Genomic DNA, 27,762 nt, shown 5'->3' with positions numbered 1-27,762 from the left:
GGCTGTGTTGCGATGTTCGGTGTTCAATTTTCTCTTTTGGATGGCTTGTTCTGGTTCATTTCATTGATATGGTCACTGGTGATCACGGAGATGACCGTTGACAGGGGTTTGAAGCTTAATTTGTTCACCATGCAGTAGATGGTAAGCTTGAATCTGTTGGCCAATGAGAGATGCTCGGATTTACAGACCTAAGCTGCCTGGATTCTCCGATGATTTGCCGGTCATCCCTATCTTGTTGGGCGTCTGTTGTTTCCCGAGTAGCCAACCTCGGAAGTACTCCGTAGTTACCCACTCTCCCAGAGTCAAGGTGGGCATAGATCAAATGTCAAGCATGGCTCTGTATATGTTCCAATTCATACACCGTAGTCATAAGAGAACGGTGTAGAAAGCATAATCAACAGTGGATCTCAATATACGAGCCCTGTGAGTGGTCAAAGATGTCGCAATATCAGATTTCCGATGCCCAGAGACCGAGCGATGTCGGAGCAGTGTACAGTATCTGTCATATTAGGCCGACTAGACCGGAATCAAGCAAGTGTGCCCGTATTCAGCTCAGCGGTAGGCAATTGTGCCCAATTATAGGGCATAATCGGCGTTAAGAGGAGAATGGCGATCATATAGAGCCCCGATGACGCGGTCGTCAAGAGAGAGAGCCCCATAGAAATACCGTAGAGATCCGAGTCAACATTTCTAGAAGTTCTTATATGCCGTAGCACGTCACAACTCTATCCCACGCGACATATCTTCGATGCTGCCCCTGTTCGATGGCCGATTCTTAGCGCGGCTGATAACATTGGTGGTTCAGACTAGCCAAGGTCTTGGACTTTACGCCATCTGAGGGGAAGAGAGAATTGCAGACGATGAGCGCTGCTGTTGGTGGTACGTGCCTATCAAGCGAAGTCGGAGGTCCCAGCCAAGCGGCCAAGGGCGTAGCCATGCCTGGTATATATCGGCTGGTGTCCCCGTTGATCACTTGAGTCCTTTTTAACTTCTTGCACATAATGATATGCTATACAGCACTCGTGATATATTCCAGATGCCACTGACCATCACTGACCATCATTGATCATCACTGACCACCAGAGCTGACTACTCATCATGACCAATCCTTATCTTGGGCCTTGGCGCACTTGATCCACCGACTCAACTGCACACATCTGAACACACTAGGACACGCCGTTACGAGAGAATAATTACCCCGGATATCACGGCTTGAACCGACTGCTTGACCGCAAGCAGCGACCACTCCCCCTGGCTTCTCGCATTGGCTGGCTACTGGCTGGCTACTCTCGGAACCATCGTTGGAACCCATCACCCCGCGAGAGCATGACAACTCCGGGGTAGGTAGCACTGGGAGCTCACCAGTGAGACATTTCCGGAACTCAAACAAGAGTGGACAGAGACTACGATGCGCATTGGTTGTTGGGAGGTGATAAGCACGCGGGGAACAGCCCCAACGTTGCATGCGGCCAAAGTGGCGGTCCAGGGGAATCCCGACAAGCAATTAACAAGCAACAAGTCCAAACCTTGGGAGCCTGTAACACCCACTACTTTCCGCCCGCAAACAGTTGTACCTTCACATGTACATGTACACCATATCGAGGCCCAAGTCCATGATTCACCCACAATCACGCGATACCCGCATCGGTCAAAATTTCAGATCCCGAATATCTTCCGATTGATGATTGAAACCGGAGCAAGGAGTGGACTCCGGGCAAAAATAATATCTCGTGGCAAGACACCGGAAGTACTCTACTTATCTGGGAAATTTTCAGCTTCACCGGCAATCTCCGACTGGATATGCCAACCTGATTCGTCAACGAAAACAGGGGAGGGGACGGACTAGCCCTTCGAGAATCCCCAGATGCCAAATGCCAGACCAAAGCGCAATCTCTGATTGAACCCGGCGAGTTCCACTCTGCGCGTGCTCGGCATATTGCTTGTCGCCATCTGCGACTTTTCGTTCGCTTTCCGCTTTTGCCGTGGGGTTACATCCGTGGACCGAGCCACTCGCTGTTGTGCGATAGATACTGCCGATCGCCGTCCACGGTTGACCTGCGAACAATGGGCCAATTTCGACCTTCTCAGATGGCTCTAGCGGCGGAGATGAAGGAGATTTAGTCCTTTTTATTATTTTCTTTTACTTTTCGGTTCGATAAGAACGGGTTTTCCCCACCGAGGCTCTCGCACGTTGGGTAATGGAAATTGCATATATAGTATAAGGTCACGGTCGCCCCGTTTTCTCTTCTCTTTATTCCTCTGATCGCCCTCTCTCCTGCTCTTCTGGAGAAAACGCATCTGGTCTAATAGCCGTCATGTCGACCGAGCGTGAGGTTGAGCTTGCTCAGTATGTCAATTACTTGACTCGAAATTTTCCGAGTCATGCTAACCCTATGTTTCAGATCAGGAAACAATGTCCCCATTGAGGAGATCGTCGTGAACGAAAAGGCCACCATGGATGTCGATTTGGATAAGGAGAACCAGGTGACTCCAGATGGCGGAGAACCTACTCTCCAAGAAAAGACGTCTCTGCGCCATATCGCCGAGAACCTGCCCATCTCCGCCTGGTTGGTGGCCGTGGTCGAGCTGTGCGAGCGTTTCACCTACTACGGAATGTCGGGTCTGTTCCAGAACTACGTCCAGCGTCCGCTGGATGGCAGTCAGGGACGCGGTGCTCTGGGTATGGATCACCAGGGTGCCACTGGTCTCACCACCTTCTTCCAGTTCTGGTGCTATGTGACTCCCATCATTGGTGCCATCATCGCCGATCAGTATCTTGGCAAGTACAAGACTATCGTGCTTTTCTGTATTGTCTACATGGTCGGTCTGCTCATCCTGGTCTGTACCTCCATTCCTGGCGCCCTGGAGCACGGTTCCGGTCTGGGTGGTTTCATTGTGTCGATCTTGATTATCGGTTTGGGTACCGGTGGTATCAAGAGTAACGTGGCACCCTTGATTGCAGACCAGTACAAGCGCAAGAAGATGGCCATTACCACCACCAAGAAGGGTGAGCGCGTCATCATCGACCCCGCCCTGACTATCCAGCGTATCTACATGATCTTCTACGGATGTATCAACCTCGGTTCCCTATCTCTCCTCGCCACTCCCTACATGGAGCTCTATGTTGGCTTCTGGTCAGCCTACCTGCTTTGTCTGTGCATGTTCATGGTCGGTACCCTGGTGGTCATCCTCGGCCGCAAGTACTATGTCGTCCGCCCTCCCCAGGGATCCATCATTACCGACGCCTTCCGCGCCCTCTGGATCATGATCCGCAACCGCAACATGGACGCCCCCAAGCCTTCATGGCAAGCTGAGCACCGCGGGATCCAGGCTTCCATGCCCTGGGACGACCACTTCATCGACGAGCTCAAGCGTGCCCTTGTTGCTTGCCGTGTGTTCGCCTTCTACCCCATCTACTGGGTCGTCTACGGCCAGTTCTCTGGCAACTTCGTCACCCAGGCCGGTCAGATGGAGGGTCACGGTATCCCCAATGATCTGATGCAGAACTTCGACCCCATCTCCATCATCGTCTTCATTCCCCTGCTCGAGACCTGCGTCTACCCCCTGATGCGCCGTCTCAGGATTCCCTTCCGCCCCATCACCCGTATCTCCCTTGGTTTCATCGTTGCCGCCCTGGCCATGATGTACGCCGCCATCGTCCAGCACCTGATCTACTCCGCCGGACCCTGCTACGGCCAGCCCCTCTGCGCTGCCTCCGAGATCGACGGCACCGCCTACGGTAACAATGTCCACATCGCCATCCAGACCCCGGCCTACGTATTCATCGGTGTGTCCGAGATTTTCGCCTCCGTCTCCGGTCTCGAGTATGCCTACACCAAAGCTCCCCCTAGCATGAAGTCCTTCGTGCAGTCCATGTACCTCCTCACCAACGCCTTCGGTTCCGCTATCGCCGAGGCCCTGACCCCAGCCGCCTTCGATCCCGCCATCATGTGGATGTTCGTCGGCCTGGCGTGCGCCTCGTTCGTTTGCGGCCTGATCTTCTACATGGTCTTCCACCACCTCAACGCAAAGGAAGACGACATGAACGCTCTCGACGCCGACGACGATATGCCCGAGGCCCCCATCGCCGAGTCTCGCCGCGAATCCCGTCGGGAGTCCGCACCCAAGATCTAAGCTTGAGTGTCTGTGTCCTTTGTAATTTATCATTTGGCTATATTCCCACTCTTTTCACGCCTGCATTTGTGATTGGTGCTTTTCGCATCTTTCATACACTTACGCTGGAGTCGTATTTTGCTTGCATCACTGGAGCAGGTTACTCTTTTGCAAATCCGGAGACGTGATATGATCATAATCTAGTATATACTTATTATATAAATAAATAAATCGATGATTTTAATTTACGTCTGTCTATGTTTACTCATGTTTATCTTCACCTCATTTATTATAATGGTCCACTCTGGGATACTTTGTAGTATCTTAGTGCTTGAGCATTATCCCCACTATGATAAAACTGGTAATGCACATTCAATACTCAAGACCATGGCTACAACGGAAACAAGCATGTATAAAGGACACCCACAAAGCAAGCTGCAAGCGAGTGAATAAAGAGGCGAAAGTTAGATCATGCTGCATTCCCCATTACAACAAGAAACCAAATACGAGCAAGTCGCATAAGTGATGATGTGGACAGAACGCACACCTGGATCTGGGGCTGATTTAGGCCTGATCTGGCGCAGTGAACATGTATGTACCCTCAACCCAGCTTTAAGCTAGACCCTTTATGTATACATGGATACAGCTAGTATCAGATATAGTAAGACATGTGATACGATGTGACAGTTCCCCGCAATTTGGTATCACAGATATGGAATATTCCACTCTTGAATACATTATGTTGGATATTGAGGTTCTCCTGCTTATACTGCATGGGGGTTTTATAGATAATGAGACAAGGATAGTGGGCAAGACATATTTCGTGTGTTAAACGCTTACTAGTTGAAAGGCATGTCTTAGGCTATAGCATGTCTAAGAGTCCAGCAGATTTATAAACGGTAAGGTGACTGATCTAAAGTGGGCGGCTGTAATTGCCTGGAGCATACCTAGGTAGATGAGTTTACTGCTAGGCATATACTTTGGCTGCCAGGCCACCCACTTTTTGATCCTAGAGGTATTTGGATGCCTTGATTCACCTCCCCATATATTTAGATTTGTAGGCGGCTACTATATTAATCTGGCGCTAGTCGTGTGGATTTGAGGAGAAGAGTTCGACTGTTGTAGGCTGGGCGTCTATAGAGCGCTTATATAGTCCACATGCCACTTACCATCTTGTAGTTTCGGTGTCATTTACATCTACTGGAGTCTTGTAGCGTAAATGATGCTGCCAGTTAGGATTAGACCATTGCTCTACATGTCCCTGTTTAGTAGACATCAAAATCACCAAGAAAGGTCAAGCTGAGATCTGAGAACTAACGAGGCTTAGCATTGGCATCTTCAGCTGATTGGCCCAGTCGTACACAGTCGGAGTCTTCTTCCACATATCCGGTTGCCTGCGCGTGCTATTTCCGCCTGAGTAGGTTGCAATATTCCATTGAACAGAGTACAGCTCACTTGCAATGACATTGGAATAGACATTACATAGGTATGTATCTCTGGATAGATCATAATCATGACGTGAAGACCAGACCCTGACGTGGGTACTGGGTACATGTCTCAGAGTAGGCCACACTACCAATAGCCAAGTACCCAGTACAACGGCCGATCCGTCAGAAATAGTAACCGCCAGGGTCAATCTCTGCGCTCCACGTAAGGAGGCTGTACCAGTACGCAGGAACGAAAATCCAATAAAATAGGGGGATCCCAATTGATTTGGACATCCCTTTTATTACTCTGACGTTTATTCTTTATTCTTTATTCCTTAATTTCCTTAATCTTTAATCTTTCTGTTATTGGTCTACCGCTGGCGCTTCTGCCACTCTCCACATCTCCCGTCTCACCCTTCCCTCCTTCATCTTCCCCCTTTGTACCTTACTACACAACACATTCTGCAATCATGAGTGTGAGTGAACCTGTGAAACCTTGATTGTGTGGATGTATGGGACTGACCCGGTTTTCCCCAGTACCAGAGCTTGGGGGATAACAACCAAGGGGGCTACGGCCAGTACAACCCATACGGCAGCCAGCAGCAGAATCCCTATGGCAGCCAGCAGCAGGGCTATGGATATGGTGGTGGCTACGGCCAGGCCGGTGCTGTGGAGACTGGAAACGGTGGCTACGGTATGTTTCAATTCGACCGCGTCGTGATCCGCGCTGACGCCAACAGAAATGTCCAACATGAACCAGCCCTCCGGTGGCGGGCCGACTGCAATTCTGAACAAGTGCAAGGAACTCAACGAAGGTATCGCCGAGTTGACCACAAAGCGCGAGACCCAGCTGGCCCACGCCCAAAAGGCCCTGCTGGACTCGAGCACCGGAAAGGAGGACCAGGCTTCGCGTCAGACACTCGACTACATTGAAGATGAGATCAACACTGCGCTGCGCTACCTGCGCGATCAGTTCAAGCGCATCAAGGAGACCCCCGGATCGGGCGACAGCCGTGTGTCGGGCCAGGTCGAGAACGTCAGCCGCAACCTCCGCCGTGAGATCGAGCAGTACCAGCGCACACAGAGCGACTTCCAGAAGCGTCTGGAGGAGCAAGTGCGCCGCCGATACGAGATCGCCAACCCCGAGGCTACCCCCGAGGAGTTGGAGCAGGGTGTGCAAAACGTCCTGATGGGTCAAGAGCAGAGCTTTGTGGTATGTACCGCTGGATGGGTTTCTATGATCACTTCTAATTGCCAAACAGGTTCCCGGTACCCGTACTCGCCAGGCCAACGATGCCCGCCAGGCCACTCTCCAGCGTTCCGCCGCCATCCGTAAGATCGAACAAGACCTCATCGCACTCAGCGAGCTGTACAACGAAGTCGCCGAGCTGGTACACCAGCAGGAGCCCGCCGTTGCGCAAATCAACCAGGGCGCCGAGGAGACGCACCGCAACGTCGAGCAAGCCAACACCAAGTTGGACAGCGCCATCCAGAGCGCAAAGAACGCTCGGCGTTGGAAGTGGTATGCGTTGATCATCGTTAGTAAGTATCCCTACTCCGAATGCGTCTGCCCCGCTAACCTCCCCAGTCATCATCATTGCCATTGTTGTCGGTGTCGCCGTCGGTGTCGTCGAGTCCAACAAGAAGAACTGATCTATTCCCTGTACGACCGGCCTCATCTTCCCTTTGTCTTTCCCCTTGTTGTTATACCACCACCCTCGCATTTTCTTCTCTCTTGTGTAAAAGCAATGCCTTCAAATCGTGCTTTCCTTTTGTCTTTGCTTAGCTGTTCGTGTTGTACAGCTGCCCGCGCCCACCCCTCTTGGTCGCTGCGCATGGATGTATATACTAGATTGTTTTCTCTGTTGGCTCCTGTTTGGCGCTAGAATCTATGTAATACCGTCTAATAATTGATTTCTTTGTGTATGTGCATGTGCATGTGTAGGTGTAACTAGTGCAAGCGTATCGTGAACCAAAGCCCAATGCAATGCATTCGAGGGGTATCTGACTGTAATAGATCACTCGAACGCCAACCGTATCTGTTTATGCCTTCTCCTTCTCCTTCTCGCGCTGTTCCTCAGCCGGTGTCTTCGTCTTCAGCTGCAGCGCATGAAGTCCGCCCTCACGAGCCATCTCCTCCTTGAATAACGCGTAGACCATCCGATGCCTAGCAGGCTGCATTTTCGATTCGAAGGCATCCGAAACGATAGTCACACTGGGAATAGAAATAGGTGTCAGTCCGACTCCAAGGTATGCGGGGACACGGTATGGACACCGGCATGGGACGAACTGGAAATGCGTCTCCTTCGACGTCGATCCCTCCATGGCAGCATGGTGCGCATGTTTGTGGGAATCATTGCGGATAATCAGGGTAGAGGGTGTGAAAGCATGGGCGATCTAGAAAGAGAAGAGAACAGTTAGCATCCCACATGCACCATGCCATACACCCCTCTGGCAGTAGACTCACCTTGTCGCGCATGGCATCCTCCAACGGAGTCATAGAAGCCATCCTAGTCGAAACAGAGAACAGACGACGGGGAATCAGACCCGGCAGACAGCGAGGAAGCATTTGGATGGAGAGGTGAAGGAGCAAAGCGAGGCCAATCGGATGTTTTTGATTTCGGAACTTCCCTCACGACATCAACTTGGCCGACTTCCCTCCTACAAGTAGGATGCAATTGCAGCGGCAATCGATGTTGAACCAACCTCCAACATGCCCATGATCTCGCTACTCTCGCGCTGTTCGCGTGCGCGCGTCAGTCGCATGCCCTTCGCCCTCAGACAGCTATCGACTCTCCCGAATACGCACATCTTCCGCGCACTCCGAGACCACGACCCGGACAGTCTGGCTGTTGTTCACAGTTTGTCCGCCCGCTCATTTACATACGGGAGTTTAATTGCCGATGTTGTCGCGGCCAAGGATGATCTCGAGCGCAAAGCTGCCAAGGCGCAGGGTCAATTGGCCGGTGAGCGGGTTGCGTTTCTGGCGGAGAATAGCTACGACTACGTAGGTACTGTTGTCTTCTGTATCTGCTGTCTGATGGACAAAGATTGACTGTTGCAGTGACCTTGTTGGCGATCTTTGCGAGTGATGCTATTGCGCTGCCGCTGTCGCCTTCTTTTCCGACAGTTGAACTGAAGTATATTCTCGATAATTCGCAGGCAAAGGTGTTGCTTGCCACTGAGAAATATGCCGACAAGGCTATGGATATCCTGCGTCAGGGGTTGGAACGTGAGCCTTTGTTTGATATTCGCAAGAAGCTCATGGAGGGTGCTGCTCGTGAGAGTGTCACTTTGGAGGAGCTGAAGAAGCCTTCTGGTGGAATGATGCTATACACATCTGGCACGACCAATCGACCAGTACGTTCATGTCCGTTCCCACCAAAGACAGACCCATCTAACCCGTATATAGAAAGGCGTACTCATCCCACAATCGGCACTGGCAGCACAAGCCTCATCCCTCTTACAAGCATGGAAGTACTCCCCCGATGACCGCCTCTTACACCTACTACCACTGCACCACATCCACGGTGTAGTAAATGCAATCGTGGCACCAATAGTAGCAGGCTCATCCATCGAATTCATGTACCCCTTCAACACAGACCAAATCTGGAGACGCCTAGCAGCACCCTTCCAATCCAACACCAGCACCACTCCCCCATCCAAAATCACCTTCCTAACCGCCGTCCCAACAATCTACAACAGACTCCTAAACTCCTTCCCAAACCTCCCAACAGAAACCCAAACCGCTGCAAAAGAAGGAATCTCCCCTCAAAACCTCCGCCTAAACATCTCAGGCTCAGCCGCCCTCCCAACACCAACAAAAACATCCTGGTCAACCCTAAGCAACGGCAACATCCTTCTCGAACGCTTCGGCATGACAGAAGTCGGCATGGCAATAAGCTGCGGCCTCGATCCTGCCGACCGAGTCGACGGCAGCGTCGGCTGGCCCCTCCCCGGCGTGGAAGCACGTCTAGTCGACACCGAAACGGGCGAAGTAATCCCCCCGGCGCCGAAGTCGACGCTCAAGGCCGTGAACGCGAAGGCGAGATCCAGTTACGGGGCGAGACTATTTTCAGTGAGTATTGGGGTAATGAGAAAGCCACACGCGAAGGGTTCGTGGGTGGCGAGGATGGAAAAGGGAAATGGTTCTGTACGGGTGATGTAGCGACGAGGAGGGTTGTTGACGGGGCTGGACGTGGTGGGAGTGGAGAATGGGCGAAGGGACCGATGTATTTCATTCAGGGGAGGAAGAGTGTTGATATTATCAAGACGGGCGCGGAGAAGGTGAGCGCGTTGGAGGTTGAGAGGGAGTTGCTTTCGCTGTATGTTTTCTCTCTTTTCGTTTCTTTTGCATTCCCCTTATTTGTTTTGTGACTTGCTAATCACATCTTATAGTCCCCAAATCACCGAAGCAGCCGTCGTCGGCCTCCCCTCTGAACAATGGGGACAGAAAGTTGCTGCGGTCGTCGTCCTCCATCCCGATGCTGCTACTTCAAGTCGTAATGGGAAATCTTGGGGTCCGATGGATATGAGACGAGCATTGAAGGAACGTTTGGCTTCTTATAAGATTCCATCCGAGATGAAGGTCTTGGATGCTATTCCAAGGAATGCCATGGGAAAGGGTGAGTTCTTCTGTGGTTGGAAGGGTCGTATGTGTATGGATGATGCTGACTATTTGCAGTGAATAAGAAGGCTCTTATTAAAGAGGTTTTTGATGTTTGATGAAACACAATAACAACACTGTACTTTATCATATATATTCATTGGCGGGCTAGAGGCCCAGTTGCTATCCACTCAAAATGTACACTAATCTACTTCCACTGCAATCTTATAAAAACTGAAATACATTTGTGTATCTTATCCTATCCAAAGAAACGAGTTTGCTTGCTGAAAGATCAAAGTCGTAACATCATATCAAAGATCCAGTGTCCGAAACAAACTGAATCGGGGTGGTAAACAGCCGTAAAAGAGAAATGGCGCTGCATCTAGAACTGGCGCTGCAAACCATCCTGCTCAACACGCTTGGCATCAGAGTCAACACGAGGATCGAGCTTGTTCGCGATCTTGGAATCGTGAGGACCAGCAGTACCAGTAGAACCAAGACCACCAGTGGTGGTAGTGGTAGGGTTGGTGTAAGAACTACCAGCAGGCGCACCCTGAGCACGAGAACCAAGACCAGAGCCAGTTATGCCAGAGCCAGTACCAGTTCCCGTGGCAGTAGTAGTATCGCCGTGAATTTGAGGATCGAAAGCAGCCGAGCCGAGGCCGTGAGTGCCGTGGGTGGTGCTTCCAATGCCAGTGCCGGTGCCGGTGGTGTGGGAGTGGTGCTGGGCACGGTTGTCGAGGTCAGAGTCGACGCGGGGGTCGACCTTGTTGGCGATCTTCGAGTCGTGAGGACCAGCATTGGTGCTGCCGTAAGTACCGTGGGTACCAGTGCCGGTCAGGCCAGTGGTGCCGTGAGTAGTGCCCGTGCCGTGAGTACCAGTCAGACCAGAGGAACCAGTAGTACCAGTAGTGCCGAAGGCATCATGCTTAGCACGGTTGTCACGGTCAGAATCAACACGGGGATCGAGCTTGTTGGCGACCTTGGAGTCGTGAGGGCCGACGTTGGTGCTGCCAGTGTGGGCGGTGCCAGTGGCGGCGTGGGTACCAGCCAGGCCAGCGGTACCAGTAGTTCCGGTAGTTCCAGTGGTGCCGTGGGTGCCAGTCAGGCCAGTGGTACCGTGAGTAGCACCAGTGGTGCCAAAGGTATCGTGCTTAGCACGGTTATCACGGTCAGAGTCGACGCGGGGGTCAACCTTGTTGGCGATATTGGAGTCGTGGGGGCCAGCGTTGGTGTTGCCATGGGTGCCAGTCAGGCCAGAGGTGCCATGAGTGGTGCTAGTACCATGAGTACCAGTCAAGCCAGAAGTACCGGTAGTACCAGTGGTGGTGCCAAAGGTGTCATGCTTAGCACGGTTGTCACGGTCAGAGTCGACGCGGGGGTCGACCTTGTTGGCGATCTTGGAGTCGTGGGGGCCAGCGTTGGTGCTGCCGTGGGTGCCGTGGGTACCAGTACCAGTCAGGCCAGTAGTACCGGTAGTGCCATGAGTACCGTGAGTAGCAGTAGTGCCAGTGGTTCCAGTGGACGTGGCATTGGCACGGTTGGCAGCATCAGCGTCAACACGGGGGTCTAGCTTGTTGGCAATACTGGACTTGTGGCCAGTGGTGCTAGTGCCAGTAGTGCCAGTAGCACCGGTGTGGTGGACACCAGTGTGGGCAGCGCGGTTGTCTATAGCAGAATATCAGTTAGTATCAATTTTGCTGGCGGGTGAGGGGAGGGTGCATACCGCGGTCACTGTCAACACGGGGATCAAGCTTGTTGGCCAGGTTAGACGAGTGAGGGCCATGGTTGGAGGACTGGGTCGACTCCTTGGACTCCTTGTTCTTGCCAGTCAAGGCTCCTTCAGCCTTACGAACGAAATCCATGATGAAGGTAAATGATATCAAAGTTGTGAAAGATGGTGATGAAGTGGAGGGTGGTGGAGGAAAGAAGTCGGGGGAGAAGTGAGGGTATTTATGTGATACTGAAACAAATGAGTGACGTTTGCTGCCTGCTGTGTATCAAGCAATGTCAACGAGACCAAACGCCTTCAGCTCTATTATTGGCATAGGTTCGTAGGCAATTCCAGCCACTTGCTCAGGGTTCTGTCACAAATACTAAAAGGGGAAATGATGAGCAAACAGGTCGACATCCATGTTGATGTTGACATCCAATTCAGGTTCAGGTTCAGGTTCAGTGGCACTGTGTCCAGAAATGGCGTCATGTTTCAAGTAGGCCTGTTCTGCCAAGTACCTGGAGTATATTCGAACTTGTTCTCTCTGATCTTGTCACTCTTGGCCAACCAGAGTGCAATATAAGACATGAGATCATCGCTTGTATAGATCTACATGTCCAGACTCCAACTTGCGTGGCTGCACGTAATGATCGACGTATAAGGCTGGATTGGCCACCTGTAGCACTTGTAGCTGATTCTACCTTCGGACAGTTTGTCAAAGATAAGAATTTGTATCTTGATTCCTTTGGACAAGGTGCATCTCATGCAATTCACGCAATGCAGTGAGATGTGAGGTGGGGGAGGTGTTGTTATTTTGGGTTACGTCATTGCGATCTATACAAAGTTCATCACGTGATATAGCACATGCATCTTGCTTTGCTCTCTTAACTCTGACCTTTTGACTTTGACACTTGACCCTTGACCCTTGATTGATATCTGATGCCGATATTGTATACAAACTGCAACACGTCGGCGTGGACGCGGCACGTGACCATGGCATCTGCCGGCTTGGCGTTCCGCCATACACAGTACAGGAATTGGATCCCGAGATTTTACGCCACAATTTGTGCGACCAACTGGAGGACTGCAGTGCGCGTGTGGGCTAGTAACACAGAGCTATCCCCGATTCAATGAGTGGCACTTCCTCTGACAATCAAAAATCGACTTTCACCCCTCTAAATGGTGTCGAGGGCAAGGTTGCTATCCCTCGCCTACCAAATGAGCACCCTGGAATCCATCCTTTCCGGACAACTTCCGCTTGCTCGGCCTGCCGAGAGAAAAAGGCGAAATGTGACGGTCAACGTCCTAGATGCTTGAACTGTATCCAGCTAGATAGGGTCTGTACCTATACGGGATCAAAGCGGGACAATCAGAAGCTTCAGCTTCACTCTCTGCAGCGCAAAATCGAGGTCTACGAAGCATTGCTGGGTGAGATTATCGCTCAGGCCACCATCAATGAGAGGGTCTCTGTCAACAATATCATCAAGGTTCGAGATCAACTCGTGCTGTATATGAACCGGTGACTGAACAGATAGAAACACTTCACGGCATCTCCGGAGGTATTCTCGGATATCCTAGCTTCAGAGTCATTGACGAAGCACCATGTCCAAGTGCCCAACTCGAAGGTCTCGCTGGGCCAGATGTATCAGTCGATGTCCCACAATGCAAAGTTGAAACGGCCAATCACCAAGGATCCTCCAGTCCGAGTGAATTCCATTAAGTTTTGGACTTCAATTGTGGAAAATGACACCGCCAGCCACCTGTTGTCTTTCTATTTCACGTGGGAGAACCCAACCTGGAATCTGATCGATCTGGACATGTTTCTCCAAGATCTGGAGACCCACTACCCGGGAAGATATTGTTCTCGCTTGTTGGTCCATATTCTGCTATTCTTCGGCTGTGTATGCCTATCCTTATACTTGATTGACGATCTCTTCTAACAACCCGTAGAGCTTTTCATACAGACTCAACCGGATTACTGATCGACGAGAGGAGAAAGGCCTGGGCCAGAAGCTTTACGACCAAATACAGCTGCTCTGGGAAAATGACAAAGGGTCCCCGGATCTTCCTACAATCCAATCCGGAATTCTACTCGGATTGCTCTCCTGTACCTTCGGAGTCGATAGACTGGGCACTCAGTTTATCATGAATGGAGCAAAGTTTTATCTCCAATCAGGATATGATACGGTTGAGCGCTGTAGTGAGAGTGGCGAGGAAGAAAATGAACTTTCTTCAGCAGAACTGTCCCAGGAGATGGTCTCGTGGGCGATTTTCGATATCCAAGCGTGGGAAGTCCCTTTATCCTTTATGGAAACCACTAACCTAGGAATAGACTCGCTTCGCAGGTCTACAGAAAGGTGTCTCATTGGCCGGTACCTCCGCCACAACGCTGCTCGGCCCAACAGGCAGCCAGACTTGATGAGGATATGGAATGGAAGCCCTATCCTTTCGACTTGCCGGTTTTTCGTCCACACTATTATACAACCTTACGATATAGAAGTGCCCTGGCAGCCATCGTGAATGAGGTTGCGGCATTTTCACTCAGACTTACCGGAACTATGACCAAGGACGACCAGGAATATTGCTACAAATTATATAACAGGATTGTCACCTGGAAAGCAAGCCTGCCTCCAGCTATCTTGCCTGAAAATAATACCACTCCGCATATTCTCTGCTTACAGTGAGTATCTTCCTCCAATTTCAAACTTGATACTGACCCATCAGCTTTTACTACCAAGCAACCCTAATATCCCTGAGTACCCTGTTCACCACAAAAGCAAGCCCAATCACAGACTCCGGCGAACAAAACAAAATCGACTTCGACCACGTCAAATTCGAAGCCATGGAAACAATCGGCTCCCTTATCCTAATTTTCAAACACCGCCACGGCTGGAAATCTATCCCTATCGTTATGTTACACTACTTCTGTCTAGCTGGCGTGCATGCGACCTCCCAACTAGACGGGCACAACCCCAAATGGGCCCTCGTCCTAGAAAGCTGCGTCGTCGGTCTATGGCACATGAGTCTCGGCTGGGGTCGATTATGCAAAGCCTTCCTCCGGACCATTGAGTTGGTCCTGAAATCCAATGATCCGGATCCATCCCTTGTTCCTATCAAGGTGACATCTATTTTCAAGCATTTGAATAGCGATATGTGGTCCGCGACCGATGTGGCTTCTCTTTCGGCGGATTATGTTGTACAACGGGTTTCTAGCAAGGCCAATGTCCCGACTGCTGGGAGTGTTAGCCATCAGACCGTGGAGGATTTGATACGGGCTATGGAGAATCTATAATTGAGTCTATCTACCCATTTCATGCTGATTTCTCATAGTCTTCAATGGATACAACCAACTTGCAAGGACCTATAGACAATCTACATGTAACTGTACACCCCGAACAAGGCATTGCCCCGAGTGAGTGGGGGCGTAAACCGCGCCGATCCGCCAAGAAGTCGGGTGTCGTGATAGACATAATTTTCCCCTTGCATGCCTCCTACAGGAACAGAGGGAGTTGTCACAGTCATTTCCATGGGGTAACCCTTGCATCCAATCCTTTCACTCATTTCACTCCTTTGTGTAGAAAGGGACAAACAAACCCGCGGGATTCCGCCTCGGAGAGTAAATTCTCTTCTCACCACACGATGTGGATTCTCTCGTTTTGGCTTTTCCCCGTGGTGTCAGGATGCATGTGGCTAGGTGAGACTTGAGTCTTGAATATGTCTTATTCTTATTTATACTGACAATTTAGCTATGCTGGTGGCTATGCTTACCAGCTGGGCGGCGGACGGCAAGCCACATTATACCACCATGAGCGATCAACTCTCGATTCCGTGAGTCCAATTGCATATTATTTCCGAATATAAGAACTGATTGGTCAGATATATATCCCACATCGGTGCCGAGAGACTCAAGCCGCTGTTCGTCGCCGGCTGCGTAGTCACCGGCGTATTCATGACCCTGTCGCTACTATCTGAGCGATGGCTTCGACACGCCGGCCAACTAGCACGGAATAGAGATCTTTTCGACAAGTCGTGTGCCATTGGGTCCATTTTCTTTGCGCTCACGGGAGCATTGGGCGTCATCCTTTTATCCATCTTCGACACGAAACACCACCAACATCTCCATTATGGATTTCTGGCCATGTTCATGTATGACGATTCCACTCGTACACCAAGGATGAAAAGATCAAGGAAAGCTAACCAAGTCACAGTGCAAGCTACGTAGTCTGCGCTATTCTAGTCTGTCTCGAATACATCCACCTGGGTCGATGGTACCACCCCCAAGCCCGAATCTTGCTCGTCAGTTTCTATCTCAAATTTCTATTCATTGTCTGCGAGCTTGGCGTCGCAATTGGATTCGGGGTGTGCGCGAAATCCAGCTCGCAAGAGAGGAAGAATGCAGGCGCTGTTCTGGAATGGGGTATGTTATGTTTACGCCTTGAGACGATATCAAACGCTAACGTCGACAGTTGCTGCGCTCATCTTCGCCTTCTTTGTGTTCTCTATTGTTCCTGACCTGTTGCCGTCTGTTCGGACGAAGAAGCGCGTTCCCCAGGGGGAGAAGTATATGAAGCCGGAAACTGTAATGAGGCCAAGGGGACCGATTGATTTTTGAGCTTGGATCGCTGTCCGAGGAATGCTCCGGGTCTCTCTTTGTTATTTTATAGACTCTGGCATTTAGATCATTTTATATAATTTATTTAATTCTAAATATTTAACCGACGTACTGGTGAACGCCCTTTTTCTTGGCGTCGGAATCCAATTGGGCGCAAGAAAACACGTGTAATTCATGATGCATCAGATTAAGCGCGCTGATAGGTATCGAGCCTTCCATTTGCAGCAGATTGGCGCTTTGTATGGGATTGTACACTACGCGATATCCACGCGTCAAAGCTGACGGATGAATTGAATATCCGATCGCGCTAAACTCTTCAGATACAACAACTTGTCCGACTCGGGTTCTCGCAAGCATAATTTCTTCGCAAGTATGGCTTTATTGGGAAATAAGTGTATATTTCTCGATGCCATACTCCTTCATATAAAAATGAATCCCGTTCCACCTAGTGACCTATTGTTTCCAACAAAATGACGAAGTAAATACTCATAACCGGCTGCACCTCTGACAGCATCGGTTACTTCCTTGCACAGGAGTTCGTATCCAAAGACTATCATGTCTTTGCAACTGCTCACAAGATCTTGAATATGGAAGATCTTACCTCCAACCCCGACCACATCACGACCCTCGCTCTCGACATTATATTCCCCGAGTTAATTCTCGCCGTATACGACACCGTCAAGCCCAAGTGCGATGGGAAAGTCGACATGATATTCCACAATTCCGGCTATCGATCTGCCGTGGCCACTGAGGCTAGCTATACCGAATCGCTTCAAATGCTGACAACCGACTTCGCGAACGTGATTGAACGGGATCGCGTATTTGCAGGCCTGCTCATTCAAGCAATAGGGACAATTGTCTTTACAAGCGGCCTCTTGGGTCTTATGCCCTAGCCAACCCATTCATTTTACTGTGCAACAAAGGCTGCTCTGGATATCTATGGGCGGGAACTCAGAGTTGGGCTGCGCCCATCCGATGTGAATGTTATACTTGTGCACGCAGGAGGCGTTCAAACTCGAATGTCTCAGTTGGTCCTTGATCTCAAGGAAGGTGAGCAAATGTAGCAGTGTATACGTTGAGGATCCAGCAATTCATCTTGTGTATAAGACTCCCGGTACAGATATCTCGTCCCAAAACTCAACAAGACGTGGCATAGCCTAGAGACTGGCTATATGGGTCCAAATGAATTTTCAAAGCAGATCATTGGGAATATTACCTCTAATGTTTTCTTGGGACCACCCACAGACATATGGGCTGGCAAAAGTGCTTTTTCGGTTCGAGTTTGGAATTGTGCAATCTCGATTGGGCGTATGATAGTGTCTTTGCGCGAATTTTTGGCTTTAATCAGAGGGCATCTATTCTTTGATCGAGTTACTTCTTGTCATGCTATTTCCATTATTTGGGCCTGCTCATTGTTGGTTGGTGTACTGTGGGAATGACAGGAGCTATTTCGTACAGAACGGGATAGCACTGTAACAATTCGAGTATGAGTCAAAGGGGCAAACTAATACAACAGACGAGCAAATCATACTCAGTCCCGGTTTACAAAATAACAGGGAGTTGACCATCTTTTGGGTCACCACATGTGGTGATATCATACATTTCGGACCTTGACATAAAAGCCCAGCACCACCCCTGGAAAAACAACTTGGGGGATAATTATTGATCTTCTTGATTCCAGGCACATCTTCACAATGATGAGCTTCTACGAACATCCCTGTGGCACGGTCTCGACCATCGCCCATATAATCCAATGTGTCAGTTCGATCATCGTTCTCGGAATCACAGCCTGGGCAGTCCAGGACACCAAGACGTTGGCTGTGATTTTTCCCTTGGTTATTGTAAGTTTTATGCAGATTAATCTTTTGCAAATTAATCTACTTACTTTGTATAGTCTGTATTAACCCCTGTCCTCTGCGCCATAACACTGAGCACAAGCTGCATTGCCAATCGTCGTAGATGGCATGTCCTTCCCTTACTCACGTCCGACGCAATAATCTCATACCTGTGAGTATAGATAGACACATGAAACTGTGACCCAGTGCTAATGTCTGCCGATCAGCTGGCTCACGTCATTCATCTTCCTCGCCCTGAATTTCAACCACGTCAGTTGCAGCGTGCATCGCTGGAACGGGGAGGTAGTCTGTAGTCGGAAGTATGCTGCTGAGGCATTCAGTTTCATTGCATTGTGAGTAGTTCTGGATATAAGGGTACATTTACTGTGCTAATTGAGTGACAGCTTTATGTCGATGGGGGCTGCTGTGTTTGAGGTGTTGTATCTCTACTACCGGAAGGAAGATACTTCGCAACATATGGAGCAGAGAGTTCCGGAGGAGAGGCTACAGGAGAATCTGCAAACTGCCGGTGTGATTCATTGAGCTATGAACTCAGTTACAGCGGGTACCACGAGTTATTCAATATGATAATATGATATTTAGTGGAAATCTATCATCTTCAATTATACATGATTGGCGATGCCTTTGATATAATATAATACAATATAGTACAAACATCGATTCAGCCCGATCTATCAGATCAAGCCCACTCACCCGTCCTTTCAAATGGCTTAACGAATTTCACCGCTTCCAGCGTAACCTGAAGAGTAGCCATATCGACAGAAATAATCTTGGCCTCGACCAGCGAATAGACATCAAGCTTATCACTATCCGGGAAAGATGGCGGAACAGTGACTGTACACTCTATTCCGAGATTAGTGACTGAAGCCGAATAACCAGGGTCCTCATGTCGAGGCCTATTACGCGGTATACGGATCAAACAGGGGAATGTTTCTGGCAGGTCACATTCTGCGAAATAGAATGCGCGGAAGAGGAACATGCAGACCCAGTGCTGGGTTGAGAAGTCCTCGACGTCGTGGAGACGGGCTAGAACTGGGGCGTGGTACTCGAGTTGAGCGTCTAGGTCGGCTTTGGAGAAAGGGAGGATGGAAGTGGAGGTCGAGGTCGAGATAGGAGGGGTGATTTCGTCGGATGTGTTGGATTCTGCTTCGATATTTGCAGATTCTGATTCAATTTCTGGAATGGCAGGCTCGGTTGCTTCGGGACAGTCGACAAGGGCATCAAACTGACGGCCATGTTCGTGCTCGAAACGTAGAGCTGCCTCAATTTGATAGTGTGCAATGATATCGTTGTAACGGCGCAGCGGACTGGTGCTCTTGACATAGGAGTCAAAACCCATCGTATGGTGAGGAATAGGACTAGATTTCGCATAACTCAACGGCGGACTGAGAGCGTAGAAGTTCTTGCCGCCAAATACGGACACATTTTCGTTGGTGACACGCTGGTATTCCGGGTCATACCATGTGCCATCGAAGATGGCGGGAATGTTGCGGGAGGCGAGGAATCGGCCAGTGACATTTCCAGCCATGTTCATTACCAGGGAGATCAGATTGTCTTTAGAGGCGTCGCGGACCTCATATGGGTCGAAGTCGTGTAGACCGAGACTGATGATCGGGTCTCCGAGATAGTACCGTCCCACGGTGGCTTGAATCTCGTATGGCTTCATTGGTCCTCCTGTCTGGACTGATACAGACGTTGGGGCATGCAATGGTGCAAGGTCAATAGCACCGTTTTTGATTCTTTGTTGGCGGAATGCGAGCATTAGTTGGCGCAATGTGTTGAACCTTTCCTCGTCTTCGGGAAGCAAAGTCTCGTGAACATTCTTGTTTTTGGATAATTGCGGTTCGATAAACTCGCCGCCTACCGTGCGAGTCACCTTGAATTGCTTTGAGGTTTTGTTGAAGTATTTGCGGAGCGTGCCATGCGTGATGGTGATGACATTGTGGATCCTCCCGTTTTTGATCTCAGTGTCTAGAATCTCTCCTTGTAGGTTCATTTTAGCACTGATTGTAAGTACAGGCCGACCAGGTGCTAAGCTGAAGTGGCCCTGAGTGAGAGTATTCGGAAGCATGGGGTAAGTGCGTTCCGGGATGTAGGTAGCGGTAATTCGAGAGGCTGCATTCCGCATGATAGGATCATCGTGCTTCAAAAAGGCAGTTGGGTTGGCAACATGAATGCGCACCCAGAATGTATCGTCGGAGCCCGGGATCTTTTCCAAGGACACACCGTCATCGATCTCTTCTGCTGTTGCATCGTCCACACAGTAGACTGGGAGATCTCCCCAATCCTTTCTCAGGTCTTGCATAGAATCCTGCAGCTGATCAGATGTCAAGTTGGCGCAAGACTCTTCTATCTCCTCGTGCTCCAACTCCTTCAATACCGATCCACCGTGTCCAGGAAGCATCAAATGTTGGTCAAGGGGGTAGAGATTTTCCCACGGCGCAATGACACCCAGTTCCTGCAACAAAAGCCGGGTTGAGGCCTCACTAAGACCAAGAGTATTGTACATTCCCGTCGCTCGCATGATGTGTGTGGCTGTTGATCTCAATGTACCAGACGGCATAACAGTGGCAGGCACCGCGTATAGTTGCAGAAATTCAAGAATCTTCTGGTCATTTGCATTGAAAGTCTCGGTAGGCATTTCCCGAAAGACCAAAGGTTTCCCATCTTGACCACGTTGGAACTTCTGGGCAGATGGCCCCACGCTGGACATGATTGTCGGAGAACGGACCTTTCTGCTGAGGCGGATCAACCGCTGCGCTTTGGAAATAAACTGCTGCATCGGGTGTTCCCTGGACCCGGGCACGTCTTTACCCATGACAGAGCGAACCAAATGATCCTGGTGTTCGTGGGTCCAGTCAACAACCTGCTTGACCATTTTTGCAACTGTTTTTGGCTGCACAAGATAGTTTTGGCTGAAGACTGAGACATTGTCTCTTTCAATAAGGAAGGGATGGCGCCGGACGGCTTGATGAACAGCAAACAGATTCACACTGTTCAGTTCCGACTCCTCAATGCCAAGAGCAGTCATTGTCAATTGATCAAGGGTCAAGCAGGTAACGTCGGAATCATCTGCTACCAATTCATGCAGATTGTCCAAAGCTCGAGAGTGTTGCCGATAGAACTCCACAATATGTGTTTTGAAATTGCTCATCATTACCAAGAGAGGAGCACCCACTGGCCTGGGGAGACCTCCCTCGGGAGCCACCTGGATATCTGCTTGTGGAATGGCTTCGGTATCTGGGAACCATTCCTTCAAGGGCTCGAGGAGTTCAGGTGGGGCAAATCCTTTGATAACATAGTCGAGCTCTATCATAGAGCAAATGCGCCAATTCCCGTTGGTGATGTAGAACTGCTTCTGTTTGTGGACAGACCGCACGTAAATGCCGTAACTAAACGATCCATAGGAATCCAAACGGGCAATGAGATCACCTGGCTCCAGATGCTCACTGCCAAACATATCATTATCCGCGTTCTCATTCCTTCTCTCTCTAACGCCCCAAACATCCAGCGCCTCTCGGTTGTTGGGCATCGAGCCGACGATTGGAGTTGGCAACTCCCCTTGTCGATTGGAGGTCGATTGTCGCACCGGATCCATGTCCAGGGGATTGAGCACCTGCCATTTGCTCAAGTATTCGCGAATATCTCCAAATTCTTCGAATACGAGCTTGGGGGGTATCTTGTCTTCGAAGGCCACTTGCCACTCTTCCGTCTCTGTGGGTGTCTGTATTAGGAGAAGAGTTAGTTCAATATCACACATCAGAGACTGATACGACATACCGAACTCTCTGTTTCAACGGTTTCGGCCGATTTCAGCGAGTTCGTGGTGGACAAACAGCGCATGAGTGGGAGACGGGCAGGCGCGGTGAGGGGACATCCTGCGCGCTGTCGCCATGTAGGCCGCAATCCGACTCTTCGAGCAATTGCTAGTTTCTGCAAAGCCCCTATCTTCGTAAGTGCCATGGCCAGAGCTAACGCATTGTCCAGATGAAGGTTCCTGTCGCTGGAAAACTGGCTATTCTGCCAGCAGTTCACATACCGCCCTAGGCGGTATGTTTGATAATCCAACCAATCACATTACAGTGAAGTATATGCTCATGCTGAGGATCAATTCTTATTGAAAGGACTGTGTTTGCATGCCATTGAATTAAATAATACGATAAATTAATCCTTTACTTCTCTGTCCCCGAGTCAGAGCAAAGGCTGTATCTCTTTCATGGAGACTAGCAAAGCCTCCTGACTCATCAACCAAGCCTTTGGTTTTGAGCTGGCCTGTTGACAAGGAGAGAAATGCTTTGGATAACAGTGAGAAGCCTAGTTTGGAACTAAAACGAGGTCAACGGGGAAACGTAACACCAGAGCAGCACAATAAAGTGATAGCGGGAAGATTGGCGAAAGAATCTGGAGCCCCCAATACGTAAATTTTGACTAATACAAAAAATTGAACTGGCCTTCATATGGGTGTATCAAAGCCTGTTAGTTCAAAAACTTGCGCCGTCGTGCGTTTTTCTTACGTTATCACTGCGAATGCTCAATGTTTCTATTCTCAGAACATGATCGACACTCTAAAATGGGTTCACATCCACAACACAAGACAGAAACGAAACTCCACACAAATAGTACACACCAAATCTTTCCCTAGGCATCTCACTTGCCTCGCCAAGAAACAATCATCCCGGAGCCCCAGGCGCCATGAGCCGAGCGAACTCCTTCGGATCGGCAGTTTGCAGACAGGGGTGTCGTGCGCGACTCGTGCGTTGTCAAGATGTTTGGCCTATCGGCAGAGTCCATTCTCTGTGCAATATGGCCGAGGAAATCCCTGCTATACTTTGTGCTTATGTGTCATTATTTCCACGTTGTACTGATAGCTTGACAACACCACGCAAGTACAGTAAAACACCCTGAAAATCCAACTCCCCATTTTTGGAAAACGGGTTCTGCATGTACATCTTTTCCAACCGAAAGGACAGTCGACGATCACTACGAAGAATCAGCGGAAATTCCGGCGTATTCGCTATCGTTTAAGCTCGCTAACGTATAGTCCGGTTCGGAGAGAAGCGCAACTTCATGTGAGAGCCAAATTGAAAAAGTATGCTATGTCGATCTACAAGACCTCAAACTTGACAGGTACGAATATCATTTCCTCGTCGCTCTAAGCGAGCTGGGTCTCCCGAGCGTGGCGTCTTAACAACCATTTAGGGAAATCCCCCGCAAGTTCCTGGATTTGGGTGATTAGTTGCGCCTGTCGATCAATGTCTCACTTCCACTCCACTTGCAAATAGGAGTTTGGAGCAAAATCAGTTCGCCGTATGCCAATAGAGCAATATCCGATTTATTATCCGGGAAACCATTGACTCTAGCTGCATGCCAATTTTGATCCTGGTCAAAGGCAAGGGCGGGAGAAATATAGTGTCGATCACAGACCCGAGGCCGTGCCTGACGACCATGACAGCGATGTACACGAATATTGCCCGATCCGTATCTACGAAAGCATACGACATCCTGCCCAATCCCTGATCTGCCGTAGGAATTCCCTGGCTATACCTATCCGGCCCTCGATCGGCGCAGAAAGTTCATCTGGGTTATGCAGATGCTCGATCCGAACGCGAACTGACTCGTACAAACTGTACTGGTTATTCAGATCATCCGAGGTTTCTACTTCTTGCTCCCATGTGCTTGTTCTGCATCTGTGCCGAACCCTACTTTGTACAAAGTCTATCATGAACTCGTCACAAATGATAGCCCTTAGGTCGGGGCCCGGAATCTACAGCCGGGCTCCTTATCCAACTGGGATTCGCAGTGGACCCTCGGTTGCATTCTAATGGAGTCCATGGACTGCTGTTCAAGTGGTTTTGTTTGTTCTTCGGTGGATGAGATCCATTCTCACTGGATCCACTGGTGGCTCGAGGAATATACTCCGAGTTGCGGTGGAAGGTACTCAGGGTGATTATATATACTCGTTCCTGATCCTGCAATCGATATTGACCTTGACTGTATCCGCTAGGGCTTCACCGAGGCCCTCCACAATTCTCTCTTTCATATAATCTTCCATTTTCTTCATATCTTCTTAATATTTCTTTAGTATATCATCCACACTCTTTCAAACATGTTCGGAAGCAACGCATGGCGCACCGTGGCGCTATCTATTGCAGCCATTGCTCCCCATGCAATGGCAGATATCTGCTCAACACTCAAAGACGGAGGCATCGACATCGAGTACCCGCTCTCAGTTACCTACAACAGTGACCTGACCAAGTATTGGTCCGCAGCATGCGGTGATCTCAAGCCTACATGTATCGCCGCACCTTCTAGTGCAGCGGAGATGTCACAGGTCATCAAGAATCTGCACGACGTGGAGACTCTTTTTGCTGTCAAATCTGGTGGCCATATGCCCAATAATGGATTTGCCAGTATCCAGGATGGATTGTTGGTCTCGACTAAGAACTTGGATCAAGTCGACTATAACCATGAAGATCACACTGCAATTATTGGACCTGGCCTTTCTTGGGAGGAAGCCCAGAAAGGCCTTGACGGAACCGGACGTTGTATTGTTGGAGGTCGCCTTGGAGGTGTAGGAATTGGCGGATATATGCTTGGAGGTATGGAAGAGATGTTTCCGACATCAAGGGATGCCAGTTTAACGCTTTCTAGGTGGAATGAGTTTCCTGAGCACCCAATATGGCTGGGCAGCCAACAACGTGAAGGACTATGAAGTCGTCCTGGCTAATGGCACAATTGTTCATGCGAACGAGAAGGAGAACACAGATCTCTTTGCCTCTTTGAAAGGGGGTGGTAACAACTTCGGCGTGGTGACTGCATACACAATGCAGACGCATCCTCAAGACCACAAAGTCTGGGGTGGAAATTTCATTTTCACGTCCGACAAGACTCCTCAGCTTCTGAAGGCTCTGCGCAACTTTGTCGACGAGTACCCCGATGACAAGGCAGCTATCATCTTGACCTCCGAGCATGGCCCTGTCATTGACTTTTGGATCATGTTCGTCTTCTACGACGGCCCCGAGGCCCCTGCTGGTGTCTTTGACGAGTTCACAGATATTGAGCACACCTCTACCGCCAAGACCTGGGACAGCTACTATGATCTGCTGAAGAACAACGACTTCTTCATCCTCCAGTGAGTGATGATACTCTAAATAGGTAAAATACATACTGACTAGCAACCAGCGGACAACGCTACACCATCGCTACCGAGACCACTCCTCTCCCCAACAAGACTGTTGGCGCCGATGTGCTCCAAGAGTACTACGACCACTGGTTCAACGTCACCGAATCAGTACTGGAAGTAACCGGTGTTTTGGGTTCAATTGCCTTCCAACCCGTGCCCAGGACCTTCTCCCAGAAGGCCAAGGACCGTGGCGGAGTAAGGATCCAATCCCAATCAAAGAGACAATTATTAACAAATCTCAGGATCTCCTCGACGTCCCTACTGACACCCCGTACATATTCATCGAGCTGGACTTCTCTTACGCCCTATCGCTAGACGACGCCAAGATCGATGCAGCCAACATCGACCTCTACCAAGGCATGGACAACCTAGTCCAGAAGAACATCAAAGAAGGCCTCCTCCCCGACGTGTATCGACCACTGTTTATGAACGACGCGTACTACCGCCAGGATTACTGGGGCCGTATTAGTCCCGCCTCCAAGGCGCAAGCCCTGCAGACGAGAAAGCGTTACGACCCCGATGGGTTCTTCCAGAAGCGGACCAGCGGTGGCTGGAGATTGAACGAGTAAATATCTTTGGAGACGCTTTCTCGTCTATAATTGTATTTACGAAGCCGTAATTATTTAATAATGGATTTCATCAAGAATGAGGCGCAGTGAAAAAAACAGATAGATCGCAGGCGATCCGCCTTGATATATTTGCCAACTGGTGACATTAAACTCATCCCTGTACACACCCGAATCGGAAAATAATACCGGGATGCAGGTTAAAGTAGAAAGCGACCAGGATGAAACATGATCTACAATGCATACACCAAGTAGAAAGTAAGCGCCTGCTTCAGATGAGTAGACGCCCAGCAAACGAGTGGCTGAGAAGCACCGGGAACAAGTTAGGGTTTCCCCCAAGCGCCGGGGTGGACCCTACAATAGCCATTTCTATTTCTGCAAAAACCAGTTGTTAAGAGTCCAGAGCTATGAACAGCTTTAGCTCCCATTCATGCTGATCGCTAGATCTAGCATACAGCTCAAGCAAAGCGACCAGTCGGGTTGGCCATTTCCAGCCGGGGGCGCTTGATCCCCGGACAACCTGTAACGCACAAAGAGAGCGCGGCAGAGCTGGATCAAACAGATGGTCTAGAATTGACTGCTGCTAAATTAATCCCAGTCTAGATTCTGGATTGCAAGATGTTGAGGTCATTGTTCGAGTGCCTTTGTTGCTATATAAGACACGACCAGACCCAGCCAGGATTTCAATTTGATCATCAGCTTCGCCTTCTTTCAGAATACGCTCTCTTTGTTTCTGTTCTTATTTCTTAAGACTTCAATCCTTCATTTTGACTATAATACTCTCATCCCTAGACCCATTCTTTTGTTCAGACCAACAATTCCTAATATCCACTCCAACTTCAACTCCAAACCTCAACTTCGAGTCCCTCATTCTATCAAAATGTCCCGCTACGGAGCCCTCGGCGCAACATTCTATATATCCCGCCTCTTCCAAGCCTGCTCCCTAATCGCCATAATCGGCATGACAGCAAACTTCATCTCAGTCATCGTCTCGACAAACGCCACACCACCAAACATAGTAATCGGTACAATCAGCGTGGTATGCATAATCCATCTCTACGTCTGAATTAACAAGCACTTGAAACAAAACAAGAAAAAAGCTAACAAAGTGAACTTAAGACCTGCATCGCTGCGATATACTGCATAATAACAACAATCCTCTTCAGAGACGACATCCTCCCCTTCCTCCCAAGCGCAGCCCTAGACTGCCTCCTCCTAATCGCATTGATCGTCGTGGCAGTGATAATCGGCAAACCACTCTCATACCTAAAATGCACGACACTAGCCGAACTAGGCGAGAAAGACGCAACAGCCTACTCCTTTGCGTCGCGGTTATCGAGTTATCTGGCTCATATTAGTGGGAAGGTCGACTACGTTTCTTGGATTGGGGCTAGTAAGGCGATTTGTCTTGAGATGAAAGCGATTTGGGGGTTGAGTATTGCGCTTTGGTAAGTTTCCCTTTGGGCTTTTTGTCCAATAATGGGAGTATGCTGACTGTGGTTTAGTATTTTGTTTTTCTTTTCGACTATTTGTTCTGTTTGTTTGTGGCAGCAGAAGAAGAAGGCTCTCGCTGAGAAGGCTGTTGAGTGATCTTGTGAATCCGTGGGCATGCTTGGGATTTGAAATGGGACTGGCGCTGGAATCAGTAGTTGACTGGGATGATATACGAGAGCATAGAGGGACAA

At 49.6% G+C, this 27,762-nt stretch overlaps 12 protein-coding genes across 12 annotated transcripts; 9 read left to right on the top strand and 3 right to left on the bottom strand.

The window, feature by feature from the left end:
- Positions 1-2,315: 2,315 nt before the first annotated feature.
- N7446_008858 (peptide MFS transporter) lies at positions 2,316-4,134 on the top strand (the record flags this gene model as incomplete). The annotated part of the gene is made up of 2 exons (XM_058517603.1): positions 2,316-2,347; positions 2,403-4,134. The coding sequence occupies 2 exons, from the start codon at positions 2,316-2,318 to the stop codon at positions 4,132-4,134; spliced, it is 1,764 nt and encodes a 587-aa protein (XP_058371249.1).
- A 1,657-nt stretch (positions 4,135-5,791) lies between these two features.
- On the top strand, positions 5,792-7,470 carry N7446_008857 (syntaxin). The gene is made up of 5 exons (XM_058517602.1): positions 5,792-6,016; positions 6,078-6,234; positions 6,281-6,753; positions 6,803-7,082; positions 7,129-7,470. The coding sequence occupies exons 1-5, from the start codon at positions 6,011-6,013 to the stop codon at positions 7,191-7,193; spliced, it is 981 nt and encodes a 326-aa protein (XP_058371248.1). The 5' UTR covers positions 5,792-6,010; the 3' UTR covers positions 7,194-7,470.
- A 27-nt stretch (positions 7,471-7,497) lies between these two features.
- N7446_008856 (BolA family protein) lies at positions 7,498-8,128 on the bottom strand. Its single transcript, XM_058517601.1, has 2 exons — positions 8,008-8,128; positions 7,498-7,937 (listed from the first exon to the last, which is right to left on the bottom strand). Exons 1-2 carry the CDS (start codon positions 8,107-8,109, stop codon positions 7,584-7,586), a joined length of 456 nt encoding a protein of 151 aa, XP_058371247.1. The 5' UTR covers positions 8,110-8,128; the 3' UTR covers positions 7,498-7,583.
- A 125-nt stretch (positions 8,129-8,253) lies between these two features.
- Positions 8,254-10,265, top strand: N7446_008855 (uncharacterized protein; the record flags this gene model as incomplete). Its single annotated transcript, XM_058517600.1, has 6 exons — positions 8,254-8,551; positions 8,605-8,900; positions 8,953-9,618; positions 9,786-9,865; positions 9,939-10,165; positions 10,225-10,265. 6 exons carry the CDS (start codon positions 8,254-8,256, stop codon positions 10,263-10,265), a joined length of 1,608 nt encoding a protein of 535 aa, XP_058371246.1.
- Positions 10,266-10,528: 263 nt separating this feature from the next.
- N7446_008854 (uncharacterized protein) lies at positions 10,529-12,011 on the bottom strand (the record flags this gene model as incomplete). The annotated part of the gene is made up of 2 exons (XM_058517599.1): positions 10,529-11,814; positions 11,873-12,011. 2 exons carry the CDS (start codon positions 12,009-12,011, stop codon positions 10,529-10,531), a joined length of 1,425 nt encoding a protein of 474 aa, XP_058371245.1.
- Positions 12,012-12,990: 979 nt separating this feature from the next.
- On the top strand, positions 12,991-15,152 carry N7446_008853 (putative C6 transcription factor; the record flags this gene model as incomplete). The annotated part of the gene is made up of 5 exons (XM_058517598.1): positions 12,991-13,347; positions 13,396-13,761; positions 13,811-14,145; positions 14,193-14,540; positions 14,585-15,152. The coding sequence occupies 5 exons, from the start codon at positions 12,991-12,993 to the stop codon at positions 15,150-15,152; spliced, it is 1,974 nt and encodes a 657-aa protein (XP_058371244.1).
- A 222-nt stretch (positions 15,153-15,374) lies between these two features.
- N7446_008852 (Frag1/DRAM/Sfk1 family protein) lies at positions 15,375-16,520 on the top strand. The gene is made up of 5 exons (XM_058517597.1): positions 15,375-15,554; positions 15,607-15,688; positions 15,737-16,006; positions 16,069-16,277; positions 16,327-16,520. The coding sequence occupies exons 1-5, from the start codon at positions 15,500-15,502 to the stop codon at positions 16,470-16,472; spliced, it is 762 nt and encodes a 253-aa protein (XP_058371243.1). The 5' UTR covers positions 15,375-15,499; the 3' UTR covers positions 16,473-16,520.
- A 422-nt stretch (positions 16,521-16,942) lies between these two features.
- N7446_008851 (uncharacterized protein) lies at positions 16,943-17,365 on the top strand (the record flags this gene model as incomplete). The annotated part of the gene is made up of 2 exons (XM_058517596.1): positions 16,943-16,950; positions 16,984-17,365. 2 exons carry the CDS (start codon positions 16,943-16,945, stop codon positions 17,363-17,365), a joined length of 390 nt encoding a protein of 129 aa, XP_058371242.1.
- Positions 17,366-18,166: 801 nt separating this feature from the next.
- Positions 18,167-18,850, top strand: N7446_008850 (MARVEL domain-containing protein; the record flags this gene model as incomplete). The annotated part of the gene is made up of 4 exons (XM_058517595.1): positions 18,167-18,313; positions 18,367-18,479; positions 18,535-18,660; positions 18,712-18,850. 4 exons carry the CDS (start codon positions 18,167-18,169, stop codon positions 18,848-18,850), a joined length of 525 nt encoding a protein of 174 aa, XP_058371241.1.
- Positions 18,851-19,007: 157 nt separating this feature from the next.
- Positions 19,008-22,291, bottom strand: N7446_008849 (exoribonuclease II; the record flags this gene model as incomplete). The annotated part of the gene is made up of 2 exons (XM_058517594.1): positions 19,008-22,052; positions 22,109-22,291. 2 exons carry the CDS (start codon positions 22,289-22,291, stop codon positions 19,008-19,010), a joined length of 3,228 nt encoding a protein of 1,075 aa, XP_058371240.1.
- A 2,143-nt stretch (positions 22,292-24,434) lies between these two features.
- Positions 24,435-26,080, top strand: N7446_008848 (FAD-binding oxidoreductase; the record flags this gene model as incomplete). Its single annotated transcript, XM_058517593.1, has 4 exons — positions 24,435-24,927; positions 24,980-25,460; positions 25,511-25,706; positions 25,754-26,080. 4 exons carry the CDS (start codon positions 24,435-24,437, stop codon positions 26,078-26,080), a joined length of 1,497 nt encoding a protein of 498 aa, XP_058371239.1.
- A 694-nt stretch (positions 26,081-26,774) lies between these two features.
- Positions 26,775-27,690, top strand: N7446_008847 (uncharacterized protein). The gene is made up of 3 exons (XM_058517592.1): positions 26,775-27,116; positions 27,197-27,525; positions 27,583-27,690. Exons 1-3 carry the CDS (start codon positions 26,958-26,960, stop codon positions 27,665-27,667), a joined length of 573 nt encoding a protein of 190 aa, XP_058371238.1. The 5' UTR covers positions 26,775-26,957; the 3' UTR covers positions 27,668-27,690.
- The last annotated feature ends 72 nt before the right edge of the window (positions 27,691-27,762 follow it).

This window comes from Penicillium canescens (genome assembly GCF_028828765.1).
Source record: "Penicillium canescens strain IBT 15451 chromosome Unknown utg000005l_segment0_segment0, whole genome shotgun sequence".
NCBI classification, from domain to species: Eukaryota; Fungi; Ascomycota; class Eurotiomycetes; order Eurotiales; family Aspergillaceae; genus Penicillium; species Penicillium canescens.
Note: the sequence above shows the minus strand (reverse complement) of the source record. Positions and strands in the feature narration are given on the sequence as shown.